Raw genomic sequence first — 13,139 nt, forward strand, 5'->3', positions numbered from 1 at the left:
TTTGCATCTAATCTGCTGGTATCTACTTATTGGGATTTTTTTGAGGAACTTGCACACTAATTTTAAGATGCTTATAGCGTTTTGAAAAATATATTTTATCATGACTTCTCAAAGCGCTCTCACATTACATTCACACATTGTGCTAATGAAGCTGTGAATATTTGCTGCTGTACATCATGTTTACTCATCACCAAAAACAGAGAAATTACCAGTTTATGAAAATGCGCATCATTTATTGTCTGCCCATTGATTTACCTGTTGAACAGGTTTCACTTTGTTTTCCCAATAAGAATGCTGTCTGTCTGTCTGTCTGTCTATCTATCTATATATTATCATCTATTCTGTCTATCAATCTGTCTGTATGTCTGTCTTTCATTATGTCTATCTTTCTATCTATCCCTCTTATCATTCTGTCTGTTGTTCTATTGTTCTGTCTTTCTGTCTGTTGTTCCATATATTGTTCTGTATATTGTATCTGTCTGTCTATCACTTCTGTCTATCTTTAAGATGCTTATAGCGTTTTGAAAAACATATTTTATCATGACTTCTCAAAGCGCTCTCACATTACATTCACACATTGTGCTAATGAAGCTGTGAATATTTGCTGCTGTTCATCATGTTTACTCATCACCAAAAACAGAGAAATTACCAGTTTATGAAAATGCGCATCATTTATTGTCTGCCCATTGATTTACCTGTTGAACAGGTTTCACTTTGTTTTCCCAATAAGAATGCTGTCTGTCTGTCTGTCTGTCTATCTATCTATATATTATCATCTATTCTTTCTATCAATCTGTCTGTATGTCTGTCTTTCATTATGTCTATCTTTCTATCTATCCCTCTTATCATTCTGTCTGTTGTTCTATTGTTCTGTCTTTCTGTCTGTTGTTCCATATATTGTTCTGTATATTGTATCTGTCTGTCTATCACTTCTGTCTATCTGCCTATTGTTCTGTCTTTATCTATATCTGTCTGTCTTTCTGTTCATCCATTCTGTTCACCCTCATATGGTCATTTGTGGTTTAATTTCCTGCTAATATGCTATAAATGTTTTCTCTCTCTCCCTCTCTCTCCAGTGTGAAGCACAGCGTGCTTGCTGTCATAAACTGTTGGGCGATTTCCATATATGCTGTGTGCTGGCGTGGCCCTGCTGCATGCGCCGCTCGCTGTGAATACTGATTTGGAATCCTACATCAGCTCAAGTGCGGTATGAATATGCTAAGCTAGCACTAATACCTCAGAGAGCTGTTACATAAGCCCTGACCACCGGGACGCATTAGATCTCTCTGTTTCTCCCTCTCTCTTTTATAGAATTCACCGATTCTCTGGAATCTGATAGTGGGAGGAGAATGAAATGAAACTGTGTAACCTCTAAACAACCCCTGAGGTTTGAGAAGTCTCAAGGCGAGAGCGAACGAGAAAGAGGAAACACTGAAAGTGAGAGAGTGTCTTGTTTAACTGAAAGTGAGAATGATGGTATTAAAAGGAAGTAGAACAATTGTAGCCATGGAGACCAGCTCGAAGGATGGGGTGCTATTGTTTGAAAGAAGGACATGGAGGGAACAAAAGGTGAGAGAGAGAGCAGCAAAAAATATAGAAAATAGTATCAGAGTGACAGAAACTAGTTGTGTTTAATTGAGATAAACAGGAAGAGATGTGGGGTGTTTCTCTTTCTTTCTTTCTTTCTTTTTTTCTTTCTCTCTCTCTCTCTCTCTCTCTCTTTCTTTCTGTCTATTTTATTAGTAATTTAGAGAGTCTCTAAGCAGGCATGGTGATGGATAAATAACACTTTTTTTTGTGTTCCCCTGAGAAACTTTGCATTCACTCACAAGAAGAATAGTTTTTCCTCCCACCTCACATTGTTTCCATCACTAGTTTAGCAAACAAACACAAAAAAATTGTGGGGGGGGGGGAAACACAAAAGCATTGAAATAAAAATTTTTTTTCTCATCTCATACCCTTTTTCCTTCATTTCAATCCCACACTATGTGTGCTGCAATAGAAAATAAAAACATTTTCACTCACAAATTGCTAGTAAATTTCATAAATAATTACAAAGAAATGGCAGATAACACATTGAATTAAACATGAAATTTTGAAGAAGAGAGACTGAAGTAGTATTTTCTTCCATTTCAATTTATGTATATACAACTTCAAAAAATGTTTTACAGTTTACAGACATAAAATATAACTAAAATAATTGAGGATCATGAAATCATGTGCTATTACTTTTGTTATTGACCAACCTTACAGTTTTTAATCTAGCACACTCTTAAAAATAAAGGTTATTTATTGGCATCTTTGGTTCCTTGAAAAATCTTTAACATCCATGGAATCTTTCCATTTCACAAAAGGTTCTTTAGTGGAAAAAGGTTCTTTAGATTATTAAAACTAAGAAAAAAATGGACATGTTCATTGAAAGTTTCTTTAGGAAACCCAAAAGGGTTCTTCTATGGCATCACTGCCAAACACCACCTTTTGGGTTTTTTTAAGAGTGTAGGTCATAAAACGGGTTGGAAAATCCCACAGGCATCAGATCTGAGACATAACCTAGGATAGACATCATAGAGATCATAGGACACTTTTGACCACCTAACAGGCTCTAACAACAATTTAGAGCACCTTAGTTTAAAAAAAAGAAACAAATTCAATTTCAGCTGTAAAGCAGCTCTACAGAAGATTCTGCTCAGTGGTGTTTCAATTCTGTTCAATAACCGTGTCAGTGTTGCTATGTTCAACTCTATTAGGCTATCTGTATCTTTGAGCTCTTTAGAAAATGGAAGAATACTAGAGCTGTGTGTATGCATGCTTTAGTGTACACTAACAAGGAGGCGAGTGGGTGTTGCTGCTAATCAGCCTGTCCCTGCCGCTATATGGGTCAGCTTCACATGGCACGGCATGCTGGCTGACTCAACGCTGGTAAACAGGCTTGCTTGCTCACCCGTTTCCACAGCAACTCCGTCCCTGCCCTTTCTACGTGTTCTCAATGGCTCCGCAAGCATCTGCTTCCTCTCACCGCCAGAACATTTGCAGGGAAATTTGCCACACAAATCAGAGAGATATCACTAGTGTCCGCTTTTGTTTGCCAACTTGTTGGCGACATGCAGTACGTGTGGTGATGTTTTTTTTCCAAATGGGTCAAAACTCTAACATTCTGCTTGTTTTTCTCTTCATATGGGTGTGACTGTCATTGCTGATGTTCAGATTCCTGTGATTTAGTATTTTTTAAGCATGCATATTGTTCTCTGTGAAGGTAGAAGAAATGCAGATGTTGTTGTCAAATGCTTTGTTGAGCAAATCCACACATGCCAGTCATACTATATTCTACAACAATACAATCTCGTTTGGAAGTTTCCCTTGTATTACATCAAGTTCTGTTGAAGAATGCAATAGTCAAGTGAAGATAGAAATGTGATTTGTCCCTCCTCATTTCACTTTAAAACTGCAGGTGTTGATGTTTTCTCACTGTTTGTTTCTTGAGGTAAAAGACAGATCGTTCTTTGATGGTCAAACTAGCTTTTGTGAAACGGGTTTGGCTGTAGTTGGCAGGTTGGTTCATGCCCGCAGATAACAATTACATCATGTTCCTGATATTTAACAAGTGTGAAGTCTGAATCAATAGGTGGAGTTATGTTTAAAAAGCTTTTCCACAAAGGTGTGTCGAAGCTACGTTACTATGACTTTGTGTATGGACTAGTGTTGCTGTTGTTGGCTAAAACTAAAACGATTAAAAATAGTTTTCATCTATTGAAATAAAGCTGAAATAAAATACAAAAAAAGGTTTTAGGTTGAAATTAGGTTTAAAAAGGTTTAAGTTGTATAGAGTTGAAAAATATAAAAAGAACTAAGAAAAAGTACATTAAAATGACTAAAACGCTAAAATTAAAATCAAAACTAAATAAGCTAAGCTAAACTAAAAAAAACTAAATGAACTAAACTAAAATCAAAATAAATAAATATTAAATATTTTAAATATTATTATTAATTTTAAATATTATAATAGTATATACCGTACATAATACTAAAATATCACCGGTATGAATAGAAATTGCCATTTTTGCAGATTTCTTATTCAATTTTTCCTCTCTGATTTATAATAATAATAATAATCATCATCATTTTGGTGGTTGCTAGGGCATTTGGGTAGTTTCCAGGGTGTTGCAATGCAGTTGCTAAGGTATTTTGAATGTTTTTTTCTGTTGGTAATGGTATTTCTATGCAGTCGATAGAATATTTGATTTACTAGGGCATTTTGGGTGGTTTTAACATGGCTCAGGTGCAATCAGATCGAGCCTATGGTTTTTTTTTTCTTTCCCGGCAATTATTGTAAGTCTGATCACTTAAAAAAGTAACTGGGATTGAGAAACCATGAGAACCAGACTTAAACTAACTTGAATTCACATGAACATAGCTCAAAGTATCAGAGTAAGGATTCTACCACTAAGCCACATCTTGAAATGCATACAAAGCTACTAAGTGTATATAATTGTGATTCCTGGCCAAATATTATAAAAGATACTAGGAAATATCTTTAACATCTACAGAATACCTTTAAATAAGGAATAGATTCTGACAAAGATATCTAAAATTGTGCATTGCATGTGGCCCAAGAGACAAAGAGGATGAGTGCTGAGGGAGAATGAGGAAGAGAGGAATAAAGAAAAGGACAGAGGAGAACGGGACAAGAGAGAATGAAAGGTGAGAAGAATGAGGAGGGAGGAGAGAACACAAGGTGAGGGAGTATGTTTTCACTGACACAGTGACCTCTAAGCGTGTTGCCTGGAGTCCAATCAGATAAACAGCCTCAAGCCAGTGGAGATTAGAGAGCTTTTGAAATCGAAGAAAAGCAAGGGATTAGAGGGGGGGCAGGAGGGGAGCGGGATTATGGCGCCATGCGAAGACAGGATCAAACATAATCCCTGTGAACACTCAAACCTCCATCTTGGTTACTGGGAGAGCGAGAGTGAGGATTTACCCATCAGTCACCTCATCAGTACATCGTTCCCCAGTACAATGAGTTTATGATCAGTCTGTTCACTCTATTCATCAACGGCTCTGTTGCAATGTGTGTGTGTGTGTGTGTGTTTTTTTTAACGCATTAGTATTATTTGTCAAACATTCTCAGAAAAAATAAAAGGTACAAGAGTTGTCACTGTGGCGGTACACTGTAAAAAAAATCTGTGACTTTTACGGTAAAATACCGGCAGCTGTGGTTGCCAGAACTTCACCGTAAAAAATATGGTAGCAACATTTTAGGTTTTACAGACTTAACTTAAATTCACAATAAAATACCGTATTTCATTAACTGATGTAATGTTAATAAACCAACATATTGAAGTACTAATATCTGTTTTGAACCATTGTAATGCACTGATAACCACCAAAAACAGGTGATGAGAAAGTCATGAACCAAAGCTCATCACAAACAGCTTTTCTAGGAGCTGAGGAGGGCAATACTTATATATAGAAGGTGCACAGTGTCATTCACACAAACACTAAACCCCATCATGGTGACACACATGATACTGAAATAATGCAATAAACATTCATTTAACAACATTAGATGTAAGATTAAACCATAATGTACACAACTGATAAGAAAAAACTAAGAAGAAACATGTTATTTCAACAACAAAAACATCAAATATGAAGTGTCATGCAGGGAATTCTGGGAGTGTCAATTTACGGTTTTTCACTGTAAATTATACAATGACTTTTTCTTTTTCACTTCCAAAAACTAGTTAACAGGTTTTTACTGTAGCATTTTTACAGTCTTTTACTGTTAAAATCACAATCATTTTTTACAGTGTACCTTAAAAATTTACACTTTGTACCTAATTTACCCCTAAAGTGTTCATATTGGTACCTTAAAGGTACATATTATTACCTAAAGTGTACATATTTGTTCATAAATGGTACATATTAGTATACTTTTTTTAAAAGGTACCACCCCAGTGTTGTACCTTTTTTCTGAGAGTGTACGATTACATTATTATACTAGTTTTTTTCTTTAGAAAATGTGAGTAGTTAAGCATGTAAAACTTGACTTGATACCAGCATGGTGCCAAATGGTTGCTAAGGTGTCCTGGGTGGTTTCTAGGTTGTGGTTATGATGTTCTGGATCATTGCTATATTCTCAGAAATAAAGGTACAAAAGCTGTCACTGGGGCAGAACCCTTTTAAAAGGTGCTAATACTGTATGTAGGCTACCATTTAGGTGCTAATATGTACACTTTAGGTACTACTTTGTATGTTTAAGGTACTAATGTTTTATGTTTAAGGTACCCTTTTGGGGAAAATAATGTGTACCTTTTGAAGGCTTTTGTACCTTTTTTTTCTCTCTGAGAGTGTATGTGATTGGTTACGGGCTCAAGTCAAACCATTCCACCTCCACATCTCTATGATATTTCGGTTCCTAAATGTGGGGTTCCTCACGTAAGCTATGATTTGAGGTTTCATTCATGTCCAAATCACAAATGTTGCTGGACGAGTTTAATACTGTTGATACTAGAACAGACAAATCATTCGCTTCATGGTCTGCTTCTACCAACTAGAAGTGAAAAAGCCGGTCAGTGCCTTCAGAAAGAAAACAGCATGATTTTAATCAAGACACGGACAAATTGTTTTAGAAAACTATACAATTTCCATAGGAATAAAACGTGTTAATATTAACAGATTTTTTTGGGTAGATGATAGATGTTGTGGTTAGTAGACTGTGTTTTAAGGGCTTTTTTTTTTTTTATGATTTTTACAAATATTTTATATTTAAACCTAAAGCTTACTGTATCATATTTGATATGCAAATTTCTAAGATATCTGATCAACATGATCAAAACTTTGCTGAAAGTTGTGCATGATCTTCCACATTATATCTGTCACCTGATTGATAGCTCATTCTTTTTTAGCAAATAAAATGCCTTTTAATAGGCTATAATTGTAAAAACGTCCACTTTTAGCTTGTGGTTCATCTGTCTTATTGCTGTGAAATCTTTACTGATTTTTATAAAGTAAACGTAAGAATAACTTTTATATTGTTTGTAATATTTCAAGATGAACACTTACTTGATTCAAGAAACTTAAATTATGTTAAAATGTGAGTATCAAATATGAACCATCAGGCTTTTGAGGAGTGCTTATTTGTTCATCTGTCAGCCATTGTGTTGCATTGCATTATGTTTTGCCCCCATAGTAAAAACTACAGAGCTTTGATCATAAAACTAAGCATTTAAATGTAATCTTACTAAGACATATTATTAGGAAATATAGAGCAACAGCTGGCATTTATATGCATTTCATGTAAATACTCTGCTATTCTGTTATAAAGATTTACGTTACAAGCTAACTTCATCTTACTTTTTGGTCATACAAATACAATAAGATTATTATTATTATAATTATTAGCAAATTATTATTACGATTCTTTTCTATACCCACTGTATATTCTGTCTCACTGTTTCTACAGATCAAACCCGTTGTAGCGATTGGATTGACTCAGCCCTACCCCCATCCTTTCGCTAACTGCGTTTGCATAGTTTAGGGTCAGAATGTCAAGGCTGTTGCTATTAGTTACCGAACACGCATGAAGGAACACTTGTAGAAAATCGAAAGAACTTAACAAGGCAAAAGATGTTCCAATAGACATCTTTTATATCGACGTTATCATCCATAACGTGTTTAATCAGGAATAAAACTCTTTGGCTGTTATGTTATGGGTGGAATTCTGCAAGCGTGATGTTTATTGCATGAGAGAGACAGATATGAGCGGATGAGAGGAGAGATGAAAGATAGATAGTAGCAGGGGGCGCAGCAGGCCAGTCTGCTGAACGAATAGAAATAAACAGGACAGGGAGCCGCATTGAATGCTGTGTGCTCTCTGGTTGTTCCACTAACCTACTTACTGTAATCTTCTCTCTGTGTTTCATAAGAGCCCTGCCAGAGAATTGCATCACCACGCTTTTCCACACACAGTCACTCTCTTCTCATCATTGCCATTTAGGATTTTGAAAGCTGCACCGATCAAATGCACATGGAGGCGCATGTGGATTTGTGTTTTTCTCTCACATATTGGCTCATTATTTGGTGCCCAGGTGCTTGGATTGTGTTGATATAACGTGGAACACGTGTTTTTGGTTGTCTGAAATGTTCAAATATAATTACTATATCTCCTTTGCAACTATAAGAGTTTGACAATATTTCATTTGATAAGCTCTAGACTCACTAAAGGGTTAATGGCCCCCTCAAAAATAAATTAATAATGAATAATTAGTCTGTTCAAGCCTCCAGCAGGCCTCCAAGGATTACATAACCATCTGCCATAACTATTATAGGACCAGCTCTCATTTATGCCTTTTGGCTGAGGGATTTCTTCTGCCTGGTTTGATTAATAAAAGGGCCATTTTGCAGAGCAATCCTGTCTCTTTAATGGGTGTCTGGTGGCGTGCGCATAGGAAAGAACTGGCATTGATTATATAGTTTTAAACGCAACCAACATTTAAATGTGACATTTCAAATGTTTCCAGTGAGCTGTACACTGTAAAATGACTCAGTGAGTTAGCTGACATTAGACAAGCCAAGCCAAGGCTTATTTACTCCAAGTCACCTTTATTTTTGTAGCGCCTTATACAATAGAGATTGTTTCAAAGCTGCTTCATAGTAGCCTGTTTAACAGGAAAGTAACATAATTAATAATGACTTTAAAGGGATAGTTCTCCCAAACATGAAAATTCTGTCATCATTTATTCACCGTCCACTTGTTCCAAACCTGTTTTAAAGGGGTCATATGATGCGATTTAAATTTTTACTTTCTCTTTGGAGTGTTACAAGCTCTTGGTGCATAAAGAAGATCTGTAAAGTTGCAAAGACTAAAGTCTCAAATCCAAAGAAATATTCTTTATAAAAGTTATTTCAGACCGATGAGCTTTGTAAAAATCGAAGCGTTTCAGAAAGGAAAGGCGGGGCATAGAGGAGAAACAATAATGTACAGTATGTGGAAAATAATGTGTTTTTTTAACCTTAAACACATTTCATTACACCAAATACACAAAATAATGTTAGTTTTAGCAACATCATATGACCCCTTTAAAAACCATAGAGTTGACGGTAGCTATTGAATTCCATAGTATTTTTTTTTGTTGGTCCCTCATAACCTTATTAATTATTTATTAACTGACAAATATTAATTTCTAATTTATCTTTTTTTTTTTGCATTAAAATGTAGAGAATTTTGTAAATGTAAATATTTTATGCAATGTATAGAATTAATAATTTATGTAATTATTTTATGCCTTTATGACAAAGTCCTTTGTCCTCTTGAACCTTGTTTACATTAAATTAATTCAATTCGATTGTGTTACAATGAGAAAAGCACTCTGAATGGCCGAATTCTATAGAATATAGTAATATAGTAATATAGTAGAATATAGTCCCACCTTAAGCGCTGACTGGATGCGCGTCCCCGTGAGCAGTGCGCGGCAGTGAGATCATGTGAGAGTCCACGCGTCTGAAAGTAGGTTAGCAGGGTAGAGTGAGAGGAGAGAGGGAGGACGACGACGATTCATACCGCGCCACAACACGCGTCGAAAGCGACTTTCGTTTTTTGTACCCAGAGCGCAACAGCAGACCTTTAGAGACGCGAATTTACTTTGAGGAGCTCGCTTATATTTTATTTTCTTAATAATGCTCACAGCCGGAACTGAAAAGTTTCATTTAGGTAGCTGTCTTATGTTAGCTACTTAGTCCGAACAATATTGCTCCGCACCCCATGAACTTTGGAGAATCAAGAAACCGCGGTCAAAATGAGAGGTAAGATATTCGGAGCACTGCATAACATGTAACTATCACGTCAACTTTGCATGTTGTTTTTAAAAAGCCCTTTAAATAGTTTTTTAAGCATTTAGCTATAGAAATGTTTCATGCACTGCTTTCCTGTCACAGTTGCCGCGCGGCCACTTGTTACTCTGTAACGCGTTTTTGGCGTTCCATTCTTTGTCAAACGTTACAGTTATTCATAGTAAGATGTAAAAATGTTTCAAAATCATGGAATTCTTACACCGAAGCGGCAGGCCGTGATTCTGGCATGTGTGACAGGATTGTTTTTTTACGTCATGAGAGTCAAATTAGTGGAATGTTTTTCTGTATCGAGCAATAATATATCCCCTGAAAATATAAATACTACATGTATTTGGTGAATAAAATGTGGTGACGCTTGCAGTCACTTTAATAAACGTTAATGTTTCTCTAAACACGACTTGTTGTGAGGTAAATCCTCGCTTTATGCGGTTCTTGTGATGTTGTTGAGTGTAAATGTTGGAGATGGAGGTGTCGGCTGCGTGTTGTTGTTTTCGCTGGGCAGCATGGCCGGCCGTGTGAGCAGCGCTCAAACCTGCTGTTCTACTGACGTAGTTATGTCACTGAGCATTACACAGCATTCACAGGAGGGAATGAGGGAGAGACAGAGCGCGAACGAGGGGAGGCGCTTTTCTGGAGCCGTGCAGACCCATGCGGTCTGTTGGTGATGGTGGCAACGCCGCGCCTTTGCCTTCCATCATGAACTTGAGTTTGAACTTGAACTCCGATCTTGATATAGACAATAAAAAGCGTTTATTACAACAGTCTCGCCTAATTACAGTTGTACACAAAATATGCAAAATTTAAACCCATTGTTGCGTCAAGTTAAATTCTATTATGCTTTTATATTATACCAAAATATCATGTTATGAATTTAATTACATATAAAATTAATTACAAATGTAGTTATTATATGGAAATGTTTATTGTATTATATATTATTTTATAATAAAAATTGTAAAATATTATTATAAAATTAGTGAGAGCCCCAAAACTCTTGACAGATTATTTCTCAGCAGCAGATATTTATGTATCATGATGATAAAATACATAACACATTGCTTTTCCAGACAGTTTCCACTCTGTACTTTCTTTCCTCTCACATAGGGAAATTATTTAAATTCTGGAGCAAAGCATTCATTCATTTATAATTAAATGTAATATGTAATTAAATGATTATAAGCACTATGACAGAAATTTACCATGACAACAACAAGTATGACATGACAAGTAATAATAATAATTCAGGTGCATAGTATTTATTTATTAAAATATATTATAAATTTAACTGATCATAATCACTATGACAGTAATTTACCACAACAATGACAAGTTTACACTTCATGGTTAATACCACTCTGCACTTTCTTTTTTTCCTAGTTTTTGCTTTTTTTTGTGAAAACGTAATGCATTCATTAATTATTAAATGAACTAATTCTGTCTCTCCTTGCAAAATCTTAACAAAACAGAGAATTATTTAGCCTTAGCTTCTTGGCTTCTTCTTACTCTTCACCTGGGTTTGAGTAAATATTAAATCATAATCATTTTTCTTCATAATTTAACTAATGATCCAAACTCTTTGCCTGTAAGCTCAAAGTGATTATTTGTCTCTCCCTTTTTGTTTGCTCTCTGGACAAATGTTTAAGGCAGTTGCAGGCGTACATGTCCAGACATACTGTAGTGAGGTGGGGCTGTGTTTAAATATACATAGCGTGGCTCATGTTCACAGGGCAGCTGAGGACAGGAAGGCTGTAGCGGGTTATATATGTACTCTATTGAAAAAGAGCAGATCTGCACTTTGTCAGGAATTTTTTTTTTTAATATAAATCCTGGACGTTTTGCATGGTCTGTTTTGTGTCATCGGTCTTCATGTAACTCACATCCTCTCTGTTCTAATAATAAGCCTTTCTTTTTATTTAGTCAACACTAAAATGACGATAATCGTTTCACATTAATAAAACGCACACAGACTAATACATACATAAAAGAAGCTGTTTTCCCATTTAGAGCCATTAGATGAGTGGATCTTATTTTAGAGCATTGCCGTTTGCCTCTCCTACTGTTTGGTTTGGCATCAATGCGGTCTTTAAAGTGAACATGGCATGAATTATGTTGGTTTCATGACGACCAGACAGCAGAAACCAAAAGTGACTTACTGACACACTGACCGGCTGTCTTACCAGAAACTACAGTGTAAGTCTGTTCTATCTGCATGAAGCTATCAGGATTTCACATCGGGTATGTGTTATGTAAAAGATGTGAGGTGTTAAATCATTGCTCTTTACTCTGGCCTACAAATGCCAACCATGTGACCAGAAACCCTTCTGCTCATCACTGTGACAAGACAGACACATCATTGAGGGAAAATTAATTTGCGATTAGAAACATGGCTACACCTCATTACGTACGCTTAAGTCAAAAATGAAAAACGATACACAATTGTCTACATTTAAAGGATTGTTTTTACTTTAGAAGTTTATGCAGTGTCAGTACAAGGCTTTGAAATAGAAGTTTGAGGTTGTTCTTGTGATATTTGTTGGGTCAGTGGCTCCTTTTGCATTAACCTGAATGCTTATCGGTTGTGCTCTTTTGCTTAATCTTATCTGCCGTCTTGTGTTATGTCACCAAGTTAGACTTTACTGCTTAAGTGTTCTTTTCTCAAAGCTGATTGGATTACAGCACCATACCCAAACACAGATAACAGCGGCTGCCACTTAAAGTGGATTTGAACCATTTTCCTTAATTGCCATGCACATAAAAATTCCATTCTTCATCTGTCTTTTTTTTGTTTATTCTCCATTATATCACACAGATGGCATTTATAACGTAAGAGACTGTAGAAACTAAAGGATCATGATCCCTCAGTGATGCTAATATGAAACAGATGAGTACATTAGGTATATTTAGGTCAGGATTCCTCATGAAGTGCACTGGAAACACTTCAAGAATCACTTTTAAATGTTTAACTGTTTTTAAACGGCTAATGTAGCAGGTTTAATAGAAAATCCATTAAAAAAAAAGAATGACCTCTTTAAAATGTTTTTTATTGAATTTATACAATTATTGTCTAATTTTATACATAAATTAATTATTACATTACTATTATATATATACTCTCTCTCTCTCTCTCTCTCTCTCTCTCTCTCTATATATATATATATATATATATGAAGAGTTTGGTTCCAAAATGCGATAAACGCCATTTTTTAAAAATATTGAGTTTCTGCCAAAATCAGTATTGTATCTGGTCGGTATTGAAAAGTCAATTTTTAATTTTACGCAAAATGCGATAT

General features: G+C 35.6%; 1 protein-coding gene and 1 long non-coding RNA gene across 2 annotated transcripts in view; both read left to right on the plus strand.

The window, feature by feature from the left end:
- Nucleotides 1-1,121: 1,121 nt before the first annotated feature.
- On the plus strand, nucleotides 1,122-7,494 carry LOC107757817 (uncharacterized). Its single transcript, XR_001641967.1, has 3 exons — nucleotides 1,122-1,207; nucleotides 1,312-1,569; nucleotides 7,463-7,494. It is a non-coding gene; the product is annotated as an uncharacterized LOC107757817 (long non-coding RNA).
- Nucleotides 7,495-9,541: 2,047 nt separating this feature from the next.
- LOC107757806 (nuclear receptor ROR-beta-like) overlaps nucleotides 9,542-13,139 on the plus strand; it is a 19,060-nt gene continuing 15,462 nt past the window's right edge. Inside the window, exon 1 of the mRNA XM_016575390.1 lies at nucleotides 9,542-9,801. Within this exon, the coding sequence (XP_016430876.1) occupies nucleotides 9,795-9,801 (7 nt within the window). The 5' untranslated portion in view covers nucleotides 9,542-9,794. The remainder of the gene's footprint in view (nucleotides 9,802-13,139) is intronic.

The sequence above is a fragment of the Sinocyclocheilus rhinocerous genome, unplaced genomic scaffold (assembly GCF_001515625.1).
Source record: "Sinocyclocheilus rhinocerous isolate Xijiao unplaced genomic scaffold, SAMN03320098_v1.1 scaffold112, whole genome shotgun sequence".
In the NCBI taxonomy this organism is placed as follows: domain Eukaryota; kingdom Metazoa; phylum Chordata; class Actinopteri; order Cypriniformes; family Cyprinidae; genus Sinocyclocheilus; species Sinocyclocheilus rhinocerous.